This window comes from Camelus ferus, chromosome 2, assembly GCF_009834535.1.
Source record: "Camelus ferus isolate YT-003-E chromosome 2, BCGSAC_Cfer_1.0, whole genome shotgun sequence".
NCBI classification, from domain to species: Eukaryota; Metazoa; Chordata; class Mammalia; order Artiodactyla; family Camelidae; genus Camelus; species Camelus ferus.
The window spans coordinates 15,716,259-15,735,280 of NC_045697.1; the positions used below are offsets into that span (position 1 = coordinate 15,716,259).

The following is a 19,022-nucleotide window of genomic DNA, read 5'->3' on the forward strand; positions in this document are numbered from 1 at the left end:
CACCTCACCAGAAGCTTCCTCCTTCTCAGGCTCCGCCACTGCTCCAGGGAGCTTCGGTCTGGCCCCCTCCTCCTCCCATCGGTATACTCTTCCCTCCCTGACCTCGGCCAGACCCATGTTTTAAATACTGTGGACAGACTAGTGGTTCCAAAAACCCTCTCTCCACTGCAGTAGGGCCAGTCTATCACCACCCATCACTGTAACTCTGGAATGCCCTCTCCCCCGACTCAACCCCATCTTTTCCTCCCCTCAGGCCATGCTCAAGTCCTAACTTCTTCAGGAAAATTTAAAAATCTTCCAATGCACCCCCAGCCCCACTGCTCTTTTCAGACTTCCTAAAGTATTTAAATAATCAGCAGTACAGGATTTATTACTTAGTTACAGAATTCTGTAACTGTTCCCTAGATGTCTGCTTCGCTTTGGTGCAAATCTCTCCAACCAGGTTTAGGTTTCGGAACCATACAAGCACTTCTTTTTGTGTACTTGGCGCTGAGCTGGTAATATCCAATTATCAGTTCTCTGCTATCAGCAATATTTTATAAAGTAAAAACCAAAACTCATACATATTTTAGTTTGTTAAATAGTCTGAGAAAAATCTGGACTTTGTCCCAAAGTTACTTAACAAATCAAAAAATCATTTTTAAAACCCCTTTATCTGGAATCACCATACAGCATCGTGGGGTAAACACTAACATCTGGAAAAGCAGGACTAAACCTGTGAAACTTTCTACCACTGATGTCCTCAGAATTTTTAAAACTTCATATTGAGCATTTCATGTAAAACACAGGAATAGAGTAAATGTATTTCCAAGGAAAACATTAAATGCAGTTCAATATTTGTGCATAAAAATAATAAATGGAATTTAATCCTTTAATACAAAAGGCTACATGAGATTCAAGGACCAAGGGTGGTCAAGCTGTGGGTTTCTGCCAGACCTCTCTAGAAACATGGCTATGGAAATACGTGCTGTTCACTAAAATAGTTGAAGGATCTAAGCTTTAAGCTACATTGAAGTCCAGTTCATCTACTAAGTACAAAGAGGCTTATTTTTCATTATTAAAGAAAAAGGAAAAAGAAAAAAAAGAAAAGAAAACACGTGGCCACACCTAAAGAATTAAAACTCAAACCACCAGACAGCCTGACTGTCCTTGACCTGCCCACATAGCCCTGTCCCCACTCCAGGCACTGGACACATGCCCTTGACTCTCCAGCCACATTAACTACATCGCAAGGCAATCATCTTCATGCCCATGGGCTTGCTGGGGGCTCCCAGCTTCCATCCCCTGACTTCTTCACCACTTTCTTTACCATTATCTTTCTCATTCTTCTCAAATTGGCTCTGGACCCTCCTCTGATCCTCGATGCCACCAACTATGCCCCCAAAGAGGCTGTGGTTGCCCTCCTCTGGGTTCCTGTTGCTATTTGTGCCTCTGATACTTGAGCGTTTACCATACTGTTCTGAGATGTATTCACGAATCCTTCTCCCCAAATACCTGTTAGTTCCTGGAGAAGACAGACCATGTTTTTAACCTATATTCTGTAGTGAAAACTGAGTGTCTCCCCAAACTGTATGTCCAAGTTCTAAACCCTAGTATCTCTGAAACTGACCTTGTTTGGAAAGAGTGTCTTTGCAGATGTAACTAAATTACAAATCTTTAGATGAGATCATCCTGGACTTCGGGTGGATCCTAAACTCAATGACTGGTGTCCTCTACAAGAAAGGAGAGTATTTGAAACACATACAGGGAAGGCCATGTGAAGACAGAGGCGGAGACTGGAGATGGGCTGCCACAAGCCAAGAATGTCAGAAGCAGAAAAAAGGAAGGATTCTGCCTTTACAGGGAGCGTGGCCCTGCTGAAACCCTTGATTTCAGACTTCTTGCCTCCAGAATTGTGAGAGAAATCTGTTGCTTGAAGCCATCAGATTCGTGGTCATTTGCCACAGTCCTAGGAAACTAATACCCAGTCCAAACCTCAGCGTGCTGCCTACGACCTCGGAACCACTCAACAAAAACTGGGTTGAACTAAGACGGAAGATGAAAGCAAGGGTTCAGGATGAGAAAGCATCTGAATCACAGGGCAGGAATCTGAGACATGGGCCCTCCTCATGCCTTCACTATGGGAACTTGGGCAAATCTCTTATCCATCATGACCCTCTGCAAAATGAGGAAACTGGCCCAGAACACCCTCCAGCAGGACTGATATCCTTCAACTCACTTCATCTAGAACATTAGCTTTACTTGATCCTTAAATTATAATTTCTTCTCCTTCACTAAATAAATTTCATCAATTTTACTTTTATCTAAAGAGCTTTTAGGTGCAAAAAAAACTGGATTAAAATGACATTTCAAAGGCACTTAAAATTTAAATAGCTCTTGAAAATTCAGAGATAGTTTGATAATATGCTGAAAAGTAATTTTCTACAATATCAACTCTTCCCTCTCCATAAAATCAACAATTTACAAATAGTTGGTTTAATCCAGCTAGAACTGTTGACAATTCAGAAAAACTCGACCTAAACTTGAATCAGCTGAACCGCCACTGGTCCAGAACCCAAATGTATGATGACTAATTTCTTCAGAGTTACAAGGGATATTGCCAACACAAAGGTTGTCTCCACTTGACTCCAGGCTGTAATTAAGGTCCCATACCCAAAATTTCCACTTCAAAGAACCTGGCTAAGAAATAAATACAGCTGCTGCCACTACCAAATGGTCAAGTGCTGGTAAAGGAGTCAAAGGAAACAAAAACTCTTTTACCATTTTCAGGCCTCCATAAACAGAAACACATAATTTTCCTGTGTCAAACCTTTCCTAATTCAAACAAATGGAAATAAAGAACAAAGGTGTTAGTAATTAAATGTATACTTATTTACCATTAAGTCCTGCTTAATTAGGGTTAAATTAAAAACCATATTTTAAGTTTTTTCACGGGTCATGCTGCCCCCCTGACTTTCATGTTTTCATAGCGGCAGCCTTGATTCTTTTTTAGGAAACCAACCAAAACATCACAGAGGAACACGGCGCCGAGGGGCTCATATTTCAGATCGACAAAATATCCACTAGAAACACTCTCAAACTTTTCCAAACCAATTCATCTTTCAGAGAATAAAATCAAGAGTCACTGGGGCCAAAGATTTAGCTACAGTTGGCAGAACCACGCTTGCAAAACTGGACGGTGAATCGTAGCAGAGTTAGAAGACCAAAAACTTTTTCTTCCAGGTGGAAACTCAATCCGCAAATTAAGTCCCTTGAGTTGGACGGCTCAACAAACTCCCAGTTTCCAATTCCGAGGTTCCCGAGTTTTAAAGACGAGCGCTCACACACAAGAACACAGGGCTAGGAGGTGCACGACTTCGTCTCAAATGTATTTCTGCCCCTTAAAAATAACTCGATTTTAAAAGGTGCTCTATAACTGTCATACAACTAAGAGTGCAAAAGCAAAGGAAACAGCCTTGGGGAATCGGGGATCCCACACAGGGCCGTTCAAGGTCCTCGTGTAGTATTCTGCAAACTAGCGCCTAAGTAACTTAACGTGCACGAAGCTGAAGCACCGGTGCTTCTAGCAGAGCACTGTTTCTGGACGCCCAAGCACGGGATGAATGAGCTTTAACTCCGCCGAGAGCATGTTTACTTGCATCCTCACGTGGCACCGCGCTGCGACCGCAACGCTGCGCCGGGACCGCACCAGGAAACCCTAAAACTTTTACTTTGCAAACTGGTGGAGCTGGGAGGGGGCTCGAGGGCACACTCGCTGGCCCGCCCCAGAAGTGCGCCCAGGCCGAGCCCACCGGGTCTTCCCCCACCACCATCCCCCGCCTGCAGCTTCCTTCCCACAAAGGCGCGGGGATGCCGGCGGGACCCTCTTCCAAGCGGCGCACAGGGAGAAGCGGCGCGACGGGAAAGCGCCAGGAGGGAGGAAGGGGGACCGGGCGCGAGGGCAGAGTGGCGCCCCGCGTGCTACTCACAGGGTGACCGTGCGGTTGGGCAGCGTGTCCGGGGGCAGGACCTGCGCGAGCTCCAAGCTGCTGCACACCACCTTGCCCTCGGCGGTGCCCGCCGCCCTGCCGGCCCCTCGGGGCCGCCCGTCGTGCTTGCAGCCCGGGGGCAGCGCCGCGGCCCCGCCGCCTCCTCCCAGCAGCGCGAGCAGCGCCAGCAGCGCCAGCGGCAGCAGCAGAGGCGGCGGCGCGCGGCCCCGCGGGCGCCCGGGCGGCTCCATGCTGCGGGCCGGGGCCTGCGGGCCGAGGGCGGAGCGCTGGCCTAGCGGGCCGCCCCGGCGCCCGGGCGGACGGGAGCGCGGTGCGGGCCCGGCGGCGCCCGGAGCCTCATGGCGGCCAGAGGACGCGCCCTCTTCGGCGCCGACATGCTCCTTTGTCCGCTGTGGCTGCGCTCGGCCACCAGGGAGTCGCGGGGTCACGGCCGCGCAGGTCCCAGCGCCGGTCTACGGACAGGCGGGAGCACCGCCTCCTCCTCCTCCGTCGCCGCCGCCGCCGCCTCCCCCGGCCACTGCCCGCGGCGGTTCCTCCCAGCCCGCCGCTGCCGCCCGCCCCCGCCCCTTCCCTTCCCTTCCCCTCCTCCTCCTCCTCCTCCTCCTCCTCCACTTCGGCGTCTCCTCTCCCCTCGCTGCCCGTGGCTCCGGGAAAGAGGCGCGCGCTCCCGGCCCTGCGCCGCCCGCCAGCCCAGGGGCCCGACCCCCGACCCCTTGCGCGCCCCGCCTCCGGGCAGGAGTTGTGGGGACCGCGGGGGTACGGTAACTCGTGCGGAGGGCGGAAGAAAGTTCTAGTCCAAACTCCAGCCACGGTGGCCACTATCCCGCACGCCAACCGCCCTCCAGACAAAGCCGTACTATGCGCCCCTGAGAGCCGCCCTAAGAGCCCTGGCCCCGGGCTTGGAGTGCGGGAGAAGAGCAGGGCTGAATTTCCTCGGAGAAAGGAAAGGAGAGGCAGAATGCCCCGGACCAGCTACCTTGAGAGGACGCGCCCTCTTTCCCACCTCTCTCCCCGGCAGGGTTATCGCGCCTCCTCTTGGCACACCGTTCTCTGATTTGTCCCTAATACAGCAGAACTAGGGACAGGTTCCTCTCCAGGAGAGAGGACTCTCCATAGCTGTTTCTGGCCTTCAGCGACTCCAGCTATGATCTCTGCAAAAGATGCACGGGGCTTGGATGGACCGGCAGGCTTTGGAGAAAGAAATTTCCCTCTGGGGTCCAAAGATACCCCAGATGTAACCAGTTAGAGCAATCGTGAGCAAACCAGCCAAGAAACCCCAGGTGAATGTATTATTCTATGTAAGGCTGCCAGCCCCAACATAACATTTGCAAGACCAGGGCTCACATACCCAATGTTTAAATATTTACAAGGAATATATCAAACTTGCAAATAAAATATATTCTATGCTCCCACCTTGAGAAATAGAACACCAGGTTTGTGGACAGAGCTCTCCGATACCTTGGAGTTCCACCCCATACATGGCAGGGAGGGAAGAGGCAGACCCCAGCCCTTGGTGTCCACACTTTCATCACTTTTGCTTCTAGTGCCAGCTCCATTCATGAACAAGGGGGGTTTCCTGCTCATGTGTGGACACCCCAGCCCCTTGGTTGGACACACTCAACCAAGCTCCGTGCACACCCTGAAACAGCCACGCCTTGGCAGCCCCTCAGTCTTAGGAGTGTACACACGGGTGGTTTGGTCCTCCCTTGGGAGGACAGCTCTGGGAAGAGGCCTGCTCAGGCCCTGGAATTAGCCTTGGGAATTTTCAATCAGCGAATTCCAGGGTCCTGGGCTCCTTAGCCAAGGTCTAGAAGTACAAAGGGGATGCAAGCTCTTGGGGACACATCCCTTGGCCCTTGGGGAGGAGAGCTAGGATGGTGCCCTCTAAAATGCAGAGCCAGGACAGGGTTTTTCTTGCCTAAGTCTAAGGTCATTACTGCCTAGGGCCCCTACAGAGTCTATCTTAGGGACCAATTCCTAGGATCCTCTTTATATGACTAGAACTGTCTCAGTAGTAAATAAATTTCCTCTCCTTAACATACACTATTGCGTTAAATTGAGTAGCACTTCATATGACCAACATTTTTTGAAATTGAACTATGTGAATCCAGCCATGTGCATAGTACATTCTGTGATAGAAATGTTCTGGATCTGCGCTATCCAGTATGGTGGCCACAGAGGGCTCTTTGACACTTGACATGTAGCTAGTGTGAGGTTAGAAGATACTTTCTCATTTTATTTAATTTTAATTAATTTAAATTCAAACTTAGTCCAAGGTGCCTAGTGGCTACCCCACTGAACAGTGCAGTTCTTGACACTGATGGATAGAAAAAGTAGGAGATGAATTATCATCACCATTAAATAGCTTTATAAATGAGCTTAAGTGGATGAAACTGATCATATTTCTCTTGAATTTCTTTAAAGAATTCTTATTCCCTAACAAAATCATCATCATCATCATGATGTTTTCTTTATAAAGATAAAAACTTCTTACTAGAGCAAAATAGTTTATTAGCCATATGACTATTTTCATAGCTACAAACTGTAATGTGAACTCAGAATCTGAATATTTTCACATACCTTGTTTCAGCCTATAGTTGAAATGAATATGCATGTCTACTTTGAAATTTGTTTACCACAAGTACTAACATCAGCTTGATTACGTAACCTCTTTTTACTTCACTGTAGTTGAGAACATTTTATGAAGTACACAATCATCAAAGAGACAAGTAGTACAATGAATCCAAGAATAAATATGGAGGAAGTGTTTTATTACATGGATAATTTCAGCCATTCTTGCACAGAAATCACTCATTCTATCTTTGAAAATAAGAATCATTACAGATCACAAAATAGTAATATGGTATATTAAGGTGGAAAGGGCTTGGGAAAGTGTATCTTTCAACCCTGTAGTCCTTGGCATGCAGACAACCTTGAGTTATCATCATTCCGTACCGGCATGGGCTCATAAGGACACAGCAAGTGGTCCTTTCCCCACTTAACAAAGATCTCTGAGGATGATACTGTCTGAAACTTAACATCGTTTACCTTCAGTCACACCAAAAGCTTCACTTTAATTAAGCTACCCCAGCCTGACAGCCTCTTGTCAGACAGGTCTATCCACTGCTGATCCCCCCTCAGGCATCAAGAACATCATTTGAAGTTATAGGTCTTAATAAGTCCTTTCCAAGTTCTGTGTTTGTGAGTATCACACTTTAGAACATCCTATAGGAACTGTTTGAGAAACCACTCATTAACCATATTCCTGTACACATAGTCCTGTAAAGCTGTATTGCATCAACTGTTGCTTTAAGGATGGTAGATGGACCACATTCCAAGGCTTCTATTCTGCGAATTCTGTCTTGCTGTTATGTAAGGCTTGTAGGAGACACCAGAGGAACACTCAAAGATGCTTTGTTTTTCCTCCTCATATAGACACTGTATTAAATATGTTTAAGCTTAAATATATATGTAATAAACATGTGGATGTATATACATATATACCATCCTATTTATTAAGTTTATTTTCCATGCCTGTCTTCTTCCCTCTCTACCAGACTATGAGCTCCTAATTTCCCCTAATTTAATCTTAAATTACTCCCTTCCACCTTCAGTCACTCCCTATTATATTACTCTAGAATCTAGAACCGTCATCTAGACTGACTGACATAACATGTCTTGTCCAAACCTGAAAATGGCTACCATTTTTAAATTTGTTTATAGTTTCATGTTGTTAGCCTCCCCCATTACAGTAACAGTTGTATGACACTTTAAGCAGTTTTTTGGGGTTTTTTTTGGCAGACACTTAGTTGCTGCCAGAGAGCCATCCCCCAATTTTTTCTCCCTTAGAAGCCAGCATCTCTGGCAACTGCCAGTGGTCACAATCTGGTTCTAGCCAAAAACAATCAAAGGCTGCTGTCCAATATGGTGGACGTTAGAAGCTTTGGGATAGAAATTTTTTGTGTGTGATAAAAGGAGACTTAAAAGATTTCTCTCACCACCCTCATCCTTCTTGCTTTGGAAATGGTATTGTGAGGACATGATACCTGGGGCTGAAGCAGGTATTTGGAGACATCAAGGCAAAAAGCCTAAAGGGAAATTCCAAAATAAAAGGAGGAAATGGAAAGACAAAAACCATTTGTGTCCCTGAGGTCATACTTGAACTGCCAATCAAGCCTCTGGACTTATTTTTATTGACTATGAATATTCTCTGGTTTAAGCCACTGTCATTATGGTTTTCTAGTGCCCACAGCAGTGTCTGACCCAGAGAAGAAAGTCCAAAGTACTTGCTGATTCTCATAGTTTAAATCTTACTCATTTTTATGTTCCAAACATCCAGTATAGTTCTTCATATGTATTAGCTGCTGAGTATTGAGAAGAGTGACTAATGTTCAGTCTTCTAGAATCAAGTGGAAATGTATAATGTCATGATTAAACTGACAACAGGAAAGAACAGCAATTTTTAGCACTTGAAATGTCTCAGTGACACCTCTATAAACCCGGTTAATAAACAGACATTCTCTGTTTATTTTTGCATCATTTAATGTTAATCTATTAATTGTGACAGCTGTAGTTTATATTTTTAGTCATTACACAGCATGTGCTAGAATGCATGCTTGGTCATTACCTAGGACCCAGATAGAAACAGCAATAGTATCTCAAATAACCCCCTAGCCTTTTTAGACAGCATTGGCTCCTGTTCTGGTTTACTACTTACTAGAAATAGTGGCCTTCGGCAAGTCATTAAATCTCATCTTTCTAAATGAGACTCTGAACTGGAACCAGCTTTAAAGTGCTATGATTTTACACTCCTGAACCATGAATCCTTCTTTTGTTTGTCTGCTGCAGCCAGACTATTATTGGAATGTATCCTTGTGACAGTTAAATACCCTTTTTAGATGACCAAATATCTTTCTGAAATGGTATATTCTCTACCCACTGCAGTGTAATTACCATCAGTTGTAAATATGAAGAAGAAATATGAGGCAAAAACTGGCCAGCAGTGCCACGTGGGGAATTACTCTGATGTAACAGTAGTCTCCAAGTACATGACCCAGCAGGTGAGCACAGAGGTGTTGGAACAGGAAGGTTCACAGTGCAAATTAAGATGCTCAAACCACAGTTCATTACATCCATTTAAAACACACAGGGAAGAGTGAGAAGCAGGGAAAGAACTGGGGTAGGTGAACCCACCAGGGATAGGATGCAAACAGATGTAAGATCTACCACTGGAACATACACAATATTCATGTGCACTGAGTTAGTCCATCTGTCTGTCTCTCTTCCAACTCAGACACATCAACATTCCCCAGTGTTGGGGTTTACAGAGAACAGAATTGAAATTTAACCAAGGCGATGTAAGACATCTGGGACTGACATCCCACTTGTGCTGTCAGAGACATACAGGGCACTTGTGCGTGGCCACAACTATATCTTGGCTGTGGACTTTATTTGTGCTTCTTGGACAGAAGGCACATGGGACCAGATTTGATGTCACCAATGGATAGCTGTTTTTCAACCCAATGTATAGAGTGCCTCATAAGCCTTATGCATATTTCATGAATCATAAATATTTATTTTTCCATCCTTTTCTAAATAAGTGATTTTTCTCTTTTGTCTCATATTTTTATCTGTTCACCAAACACATATTCTACCTTCTTTTTCTACGTCTACCATGTCACTCTGGCCATTGGCTTCTCTACTTAGTGTCCTTTTTTCCTTCCTTTTTTCTATTATTTTTATAGCAGAATTAAATATTTTAAAATAACGCAGACAACATAGTACATAACAGAGGAAACAACAGACTTTGGGGAAATTTAGAAATATAGTCCACACCGGAGATGTAGATAGCTTCCCCAAATAGCACATTTCCTGAGTATTTATCTCCCAAATATAATATATATAAAACCTATCTTGTATCACTATCTACATTATTAAAATGTTACTCCTATGGGCTAATGTAATGATTAAAATCTATCAACCAACTAGTAATTATTAATGATAGGCACAGTGGCAGATATGCCAATCATGAAGTTTCCATCTAAATTTTTTTTTTAAAGCAGTAGCTTTCTTCCTCCTTAGTGTCAGTTAACATATTAAAACCCATTTGTTGAGCTGAACAGAATGGGAAGGTACATTTGAGATTATGCATTTCTTAAGAAAGAAACTACTACTTTGAATCAACCTCTGAATCTGTATGTTAATAACACATTGAGTATCTTGTTTTTTGGAATTTTGTGATATATTTTAAAACACATTCCTATATCACTTGGAAGCCTCAAACATAATGAAGTCAAATAATTTGGTTATATAAACTTAGTCAAACTTTGAAATTTTAATTTAGATATATTGATTATTTTATTCATTATATTATATGTATTTCAAGTAATAGGGCTATTTTAGTTTATATGTTAATAAACCAAAAGTCATGTATATTTTTATATAACTTTATAGAATGCTAAAATACACAGGAAAGTGCTAAAGTATAGAGGATAAGGCATTGGGTTTTTTTTTAAGTAGAGAGATTTGGATTAATATATTAATTCTACCTTAGGCAACTTACTCAACTTCTTGGTGCCTAGGTTTCTTCACTTGTTAGATGGTTTAATTTAAATTTAATTTAAAATTTAATTTAAATTATTACGATCACATTGAAAGTTCCTAGCACATGACCTGAGCATAATAGGTGCCTACCGAAGGTTATTTGAACGTGAATCTAGCCCCTTGCCTCATACTCCAGATGAAGAAGATGAAATCTAAAGGGCAGTTGAATGGAATCTATCTATGGTCACATCCTTGGTTCATGTGAAAGCCTGAACCAGAGAGCTGGGAAAACATTGTGGGGTAATTGGTTTCCCTTATAACCCTGTAATCAGCCTTTCTTATAAACCTGGTTATGAGTTATGATTTAAACCAATCACTTTCTGAGTATGTTTCCTCACCTGCAGAACTGAGGGACTAATAATCCACCCCCGCCACACACACACATTCTAGTTTTATTGGAAAGGTCAGGAAGTCATGTGTGGAAGAAGTCACTGGGAAAAACGTTCTAGGTCCATGATAACGTATCATTATAAACATTATAAGCTACAGAGCATTTCATCTTTATTAACACTATATTACAATTATATATATATATATATATCTCAGCTCCTTTCATCTCTACATCTCTAAATTCCTCTGAAATAGGTGGCATGAACATTCTTAGACACTGCTTCTTCTGGGAGGACACGATGGAGAATTGAGGCACTCACAGAAAATTCAGGAGAATGCAAGCTGATGTTCTCCATCCTGCCTGACTTTCAGAGTTCTGTTTGGCTAGGTAATTACCTCAATCAACCCCACTCCTTTGCAAGTGAACAACCATCACCATGCAGATTAATATACACACATTCTAAGTTCAGTTCAGTATAACCCAGATGCTTCTCTAGGTACATCCATGAAGGGAAAGCTTTTCTCTTGTTTATTATTGTATCTCAGCACCCTGAACAGTGCCTGGCAGGCAATTGGCACTCCATAAATATTTGTTGACTGACGAATGAATGAATGATGAAAAGAATGGATATTTCTCCATTCATTAATTTGTCTTTTCATGACTGCCAGATAACAGTAACTTACTTGCTATATACGGTAACTCAAGCAAAACTTACCTTTATGAACTCAACTTACAGCTCAATTGACTGTGCATTGAAATTTCTCACATTTTCATTTACCCCTTTAGATTATTTGAATATTTGATGCTATCATTGCTAGATTATAACTGATAAAACCCCAACAGTCTGACTCCAAAGTCTCTCCCCGTCAGGAAACTTACTCATCTATTTGAGGCCTATTTGGCTCTAAAAGCTCTGTATATTAAATTCTAAACACACTTAATTAGCTTCTCTGATCTTCATTATATAAAACTTGGTCCCTTCTGATGGGAATATATATAATTAAAAAAAAAAAACCTCTCTGGCAACTAATAGTGCAAGATATAGATAGTCTTAGGAAGACAGTGAGATTCTACCTGGTGCTGTGTCTCACTTTGAGCCTCTCAGGGGTTACTTGTCACTCAGTTGGCTAAGAATATTTTCTGCTTTTATTTCTTTTTTTGTGTGTATTCACCCCCCTTCCTGTCCTCCTTGCAGTCGAACTCTGAAAGGTTCAGGAAGTGAAGAGTCCAGCATTCATAGATCCTGCCCCGTAACACCATGAAATTCTATCAAAGCCATTCCTGTATTAGTCAAAACTATTTCAGCTGAAAGTGACAGAAACACAACTCCAACTAGTTTAAACACCAGAAGAAATATATTGACTCATATAAATAGAAAGTTGCTTCAGGCATAGCTGGATCTTGAAGCTGAAGCAACGTCCCCAGGCTTCCCTTTCCATCTCTTAGTACTTTGTTGGCTTTGTTCTCTGGCAAGAATTCCTCTGCCCGTAATTGGAGAGCCACTAGCAGCTTCATCTTTATGTTGCTTTCACATTGCAAAACCCCAGCAAAAAATAAAATCAATAACAAAGCAAAAACAACAGCCTCCCCACCCCCGCCCCAGTATTCCCAGTGAGAGAGATGACTGGCCCACCTTGTATCACACATCCCTGAAGGAAGGGTGGCGGCAATGAAGTCCTCTGACTGGCCTGACCTAGATTGAAAATACACCTTCTAGAACAGGTGTAGGATTGGCTGAGTTCTCCAAACACATTCTTCACAGTAGAAAGGACTGTCCACCAATGTTATCTTTACACCTCGTAATACAGTCCTCCCTCAGTATCCAAGGGGAATTGGTTCCATTGGTTCTAAGACCCCCATGTCATACCAAAATCTGAGACACTCAAGCTCCTTATGTAAAATGGTGTAATATTTGCATATAACCTGAGCACACCCTCCTATATACTTTAAATAATCTCTAGATTACTTACTATAACTAATACAGTATGATTGATATATAAATAGTTATTAATACAACATAAATGGTATGTTGTACCAAAAAGAATTGCCAAAAATTCAAGTTTTGCTTTTTGGAACTTTCTGGACTTTTTTTTCAAATAGTTTTGGTCCATGTTCAACCAAATCTGTGGATGCAAAACCGTGGTTATGGAGTGCCAGCTGTGTATTACAGAGACAAAGGGATAGGAAGAAAAAGTCACAAAATGTTAATCATGGTTATCTCTAGGATGGTAGGCTTACATGTGCATGTTAGTGCCTTCTTTACATTTTTCTTTATAGTGTTATTTTACATTTTAATAAATGTATATGAATTATTAGTATAATTTTTAAATTATTTTTTTAAAAGAACTTACTCATTATATCAAATAAATGAATGAATACTATTACTGAGTCTACTGTGCCCGCAAAGCACTCTTCTGAGCGCTACAAATTAAATAAATAAAATAGGCTGAGTCACTACCTTTGAAACCAAAGGTCATCATCAGTTACATCCATTAAACTATAACGTGTAATAAACAATACACTGTAACCTGCCTTTACTGATCAAACTTACTTTGTTTTTTTTACAAAACTTGCGTATCTTCCAAGCGTCAAGTAGCCTAAACAATAAGACGTTTGCCCAACTTATTTTTTCAGAAACTTGGCGTCAGCCGCGTGCAGCACAAGCTCCCGAGCCAGTTAAGACTGGTTAGGACCACTGACCCTCCAGCTGGGCATGCGCGCGTCTTCGCGGCTCCGTCCCCTTTTGACGTCAGAAGCGCCAAAGCTCCGCCCTCAGAAGGCGCGAAAGCCACCGTTTTCCGAATGCGAGTCCCACGGAGAAGCACGCAGCTTAGCTGCACCTGCACGGAGTGGTGGGCTGCTCAGCTTTTTCTTAACTCTTATCACCTTTCCCCTCCTCCGCACACTTCTCCTTATCCTGAAAATACCTGAGACTCTCTCGCCTTCGGGAAGGAGGATTTGAGACGTGCTTTCTGTTTTCTCGGCTGGCCGCCGCCTGCACGAACCGTTTGCTCTGCTGCGAACGTTGGCGTCTCAGCGTTTGGCTGCTGAATGATGGGCAAAAGGAACTTCGCTAACACCTTCAAGGTATTTGCTGTCAGAGCGGGAGGAAAGCCACATACTCATTTAATTAATTACTGTTGTAAAGGTCCTTAAATTCCTTCAGCAAAGGATAGCTGCTATTTAAAAGTTACCAGGTACTAGTAAGTCACTGCTTATAGCCAAATTTCTCTCTTCTGTAACAGCGAGATCAAAGGTTTATATATAAAAAACATAATCATGAAATTGTCTTAAAATTATATTTATATGCATACATAATCATAGATGTATATGTGTGTGTACACATACATACCATATCAAGACACCTCAAATTGATAAATTTTCTCATAAAATTATAAGTTCTGCCTGAACAAATACCATAAAAAAATCAAAAGTCAAGTTGCTAAAATACTTTGCAACATATGGTAGAGGAATAATTTATTTATTATATTGAAAAAACATAAATCAGTGAGAAACCCTTCAACTACTTAAGAAAAACAGGCGAAATATATGAATAGCAAGCTCACAGAAAGAAAAAAGGTGCGCAATGTGAGAGGATATTCAGCCTTACAAATAACTAAAGAAATGCAAGCAAACAAACCAACCCACCAACAAAAACTGAAATACTAGTTTTCACCCATCAAATTGGAAAAAGTTAAAGTTACGTAAGATTTGGTGACTTGCAGGTGTAAAGTCAACATTTCTCCTACATGGTTGGAGGCAATACAAATAAGATACAACTTTTTTTTTTTTTTTGCCCTTGTCCTCCCAGCGTATTGATATATAATTGACACATAACATTGTTTAAGGTGTCCACATGTTGATTTGATACATTTTTAAATGGTGAAATGATTGTTACTATAGTATTAACTACCACCTCCACCTTGTCATATTGTTACCATTTCTTTTCTTTTTCTTAGTGAGAACGTTAAAGATTTACTCACTTAGCAATTTTCAAGGGCACAATACATTAGTATTAGTTATAATCATCATACTCTAAATTAGAGATACAACTTTTTTGGTGCTTTTTTTTTTTGTAATGGCAAAAAAGTGGAAATAACATGTCTATTAGCAAGTTGAGTAAAAAGAGAATGGGTTCAATAAATGGTAGTAAACTAAAAATGGGGTGAGGCACTTCACCTCAAGCGAAGATTTGAGAAAAGTGTAAAAGGATCTCTGTGTGCGCATCTGTGATCTCCTAGTTAAGTGAAAAGTGAGAGATTGTTGATCTCCATTTCTGTAAATAGTGTGTATGTATGCATGTATGTGTATCTGTACCGTGAATACATGCGGTATTTCTAGAAGGATATGAAGGATCTGTTAATAATAGTTAACCTTACCTCTGGGAGAAGGACTGGTGGTGAGCAGACTTACATTTCATCGTGTACCTGTTTTCATTATTTGATTAAAATTCTGTACCTGTATTTACTTTTGAATAAAAAGCCAAAACAGTTTTTAAAATAGACTGAGAGCAAAAATTGTAAATATATTTTTCAACTTTTTGCTATCAGTAGACAGCAAATCAAATCATCAGATTATGTCCTATTTGTTCTTGAAGGAATCCTCTTAATTTTGTAAGTGTAAAAAATATGACTATGTAAGTGTAAAAACTATAAAGTAAGCAGGTACTCATTGCCCTAAGGGAGGCCTTTTTCTTTCTTTCTTTTTTTTTTTTATGTGTTGACCAAAATGGCTCTTTTTAATATTCCTTCAAATATAGATCAAGTCACTGAGGAGAAAGGTGAGTAAATCTGCATGGGGACAAAAGAGATTTCAGGGAACAAAGGGATGGCGGCTCTGAAGATCAGGACTCTTCCAGGGCTAGTGGCTTTTTGTCACTGATGGACTTACGTAGTCTTGAGGGAATTCTGTTGTAAGTAATCTTTAGCTTAACTCGGGGACTGAGGCCTGCCTGCAGAAGACTCCTGCAGCTGGAAAGAAAAATGGAACCTTTGGGGAAATTTCAAAGACCAATTTGGCAGGGACTCAAATGGAGGGGAACAGTGCCAACCAATGAGACAGGTGAGGGAGGGAAAGGTAAGATCTGGCAGGGGCTGTGGCTTTGTCCATTGAGAGTGTTGTTTTTCACCTTAGTAACAGTTGGAAGCCATTGAAGGGTTTAAAGCAGAGGAAAGACACAGTACAAGTTGTAGTTTTATATGCTGCTTTTGGCTCCTACACCTCGTGGAGTGGAGGACTGAAGAAGAAGAGATTCTGGGAAATAATTAGGTGTCTATAGCCAGTGATGAGAGATTATTCCAGTAGCTTAAGCCAAGAATGTGGGATGGAGATAAAGAGAAGTGGGTATATATGAATGATAGAGTATTTAAGAAAACCACAGAGCTCATTTTTGTGTTTGTTTGATTGGGGACATGAGGGAGAGGGGGGATGTCAGCAATGCCTCCCAGGTTTTGCTTTGCCTGAGGGCATCAGGGTGCCATTCACCAAGACAGGGAAGCCTGGAGGAGGAGCAGCTTGCAGGAGAGGATCATGAGTGCTATTGGGACATGCTGAGACAGGTTTATTTTAAGCATTCAAGTGGTGCTGTTGAATGTGCACTGTTACAGTCAGGTTTTCAACACGGGCTGGAGACTAATTTTTTTTTTTTTAAGTCAGAGCATATAAATTGTACTTGAAAAATAAATGAGGATGAAATTTCCTAAGTGGAAAAGTTAGAGTGAGAAAAGAATAAATGAGCTAACATCTGTCCTAAAGAAAGTCAACTTTTAAACATTGGGAGAGGAGAAGGCAGTAGCGGAGAAGGAATAAGAGAAGGAGTGGGAAGCAAGAAAGTAGTGTCTACTGAAAGAAAAAAAGCACAACCTTAAAGTTGAGAATTATACTTTATTTGGGGGCATTACTGAGAACTATAACCCGGGAAGGCATTCTCTCAGATAGCTCTGAGGGAGTGTTCCAAAGAGGTAGGGGAGGAGCCAGGATATATAGGAGTTTTGCTGGGAAAACAAACGGATATGTAGTTAAACACTGAAGATTACTGCTAATCATTAAACAGCTATTAAGTTCATGAATTTAGGGCTTTTCTGTATATGGGAAGATGCAAGAGTCTGGGCTCTTTGAGATTATTCCTTGATATGCATCTTAACTATCTAAGTCCGATCCTGGTTTTCACCATCCTGAATGCCCCTCAGGGCACACCGTAGTGGGGTGGCTGCAGTGGCTGATGGCTTGATGGCTGCTGTAACATCCTTTGTTTACCGAAGTGGCAGGTGACATTCTTTGACCACAGTAAAATAAAGCCCCAGTGGGCCATTTCAGAAACTAATAATGCAATAATAAGTGACTGGTGATTAAATCCACATGATCATTTAATTTCTTCTTGTCCTCCGAAGTTAATGAGATCATTTAGTGACAAATAAGATTTGAAGAAAACTTATCAAGAACAGTATCTACTATTTTAAATTAACCTTCTTAAATTGCCTTCCAGAACACCGAAGGAAAAAAGACTAAAAGCACAAAGTCACCTGTCCTACACAACACACCCAGCAGCACTCCATCCTCCACTCCCAGCCCCTCCACTGAGCTAAGAGAATTGCCATTGGTGGCACAGCTTTTCATGAGATTGCCCTGAGTTTTAACTAATGACTATGGAAATTCCAGCTGACTTCTTTTCAGCTGTTGAAAGAATCAAGGGAATGCTTATTTTCTATTCTTTGTGTCTCTACTCAGTTTTTAGGAGACAGAGCTAAAAATTCCATGCCAGATGGTGTCTCTAAGGATTCTGTTGTCATCAAGTCAAAGTGGAAGAATCCTTTATCAATCAATCATTGAATTGGGGCCATCTTTTGCCAGTTTATGTCTTTCAAAGATAAATGTCTAGTCCAGTCCTTTACATAGTCTCCAGCAAAAATTTGCCCTTTGGGCAAAAATAGGTAAAACAATTAGGGCTGACTTCCAGAGGGAGTTTTTCTTTGTCTTCAGCACTCTAGAGCAGAGGTCAGCCAACGTTTTCTGTAAGGGCCAGATGGTGAGTATTTCAGCCTGTGCTAGTCTGTTACAACTACTATGGTGACAGTAGTGATAAATAATAATAATAATAATTATATAATAATATAAATAATAATAATAATAATAATACATAATTAAAGAGCACCACTGTCTTCCAATTAAACTTTATTTGTGGATGCTGAAATTGGAATTTCATGTAATTTTCATGTGTCATGAAGTGTTAGTTTTCTTTTTTTCCACCCATTTAAAAATGCAAAAACCATCTTAGCTTATGGGCCTTATAAAAGTAGATGGTGGGTTTGACCTGTGCTCTAGATGAGGACCATTGCAGCAGGACTTGACCTGAAACATCACCACCTCCTTCCCTCCTCGTAATAATTAATTCAGGAAATTCAACTCCAGTTGTTGGAAATGAAAATGTTAAACTCTGGGGACAAAAAAGAAAAAAAAAAGGCAAGTATTGGAGTCTAGTTCTTCCAACATTCTTATTTAAGGCAGTCTTAGTAGTCTGTAAAATCCGGGGAAGGCCATTTGCTTGGGGTTGATAAGACATAGTGGTGACAGGTCAGATAAGGCTCCCAACTACAAATTCTCACCACTCAAGCTGAGGTTGAATCAGAACTATTGTCAGTAAGGATGGTGTCTGTCAATCTGTGTCTTGCAAAAAGTAGCTGATTGTTGCAGCAGATGTTTGAAATGTAATTATAAGCGCTTAGAGCCATTTTGGAATGGAGTCTAACCCCAGAAGTTCTTTTGGTATCAGCCTGCAAAATCAACATGAATTCTTGAAGTGCATTTTGAATGCTTCTGGAGCCGTTAACCTGAAGGGACCTTGGGCAAATATAAGGTCAAGTAGGCCAGAATGTGGTGCCCCTTTTTTTATAGTCTTTCTATTGTCTGTACTTGTTCCAGGCTACCTGACATAAATTTAAGCAAGAAGGTCATGCAAATTCCTTCTGAACATTTTACACCCAAAATGATCTGATGACCCCTTTTCAGAAAATCAGTATTATTTCTCTATAAAATTCATCCTTTATGTAAAAATAACTCATACTGATGGCTTGAGGTCAAGTCTTTATTTCCTATCCCCACTC

The 19,022-nt window shown here is 41.7% G+C and overlaps 1 protein-coding gene across 1 annotated transcript in view; it reads right to left on the reverse strand.

Moving 5' to 3' along the window:
* Positions 1-4,519, reverse strand: part of ADGRA3 (adhesion G protein-coupled receptor A3) — a 99,174-nt gene extending 94,655 nt beyond the window's left edge. Inside the window, exon 1 of the mRNA XM_032494804.1 lies at positions 3,969-4,519. Coding sequence (XP_032350695.1) covers positions 3,969-4,219 — 251 coding nt within the window. The 5' untranslated portion in view covers positions 4,220-4,519. The remainder of the gene's footprint in view (positions 1-3,968) is intronic.
* Positions 4,520-19,022: the final 14,503 nt, after the last annotated feature.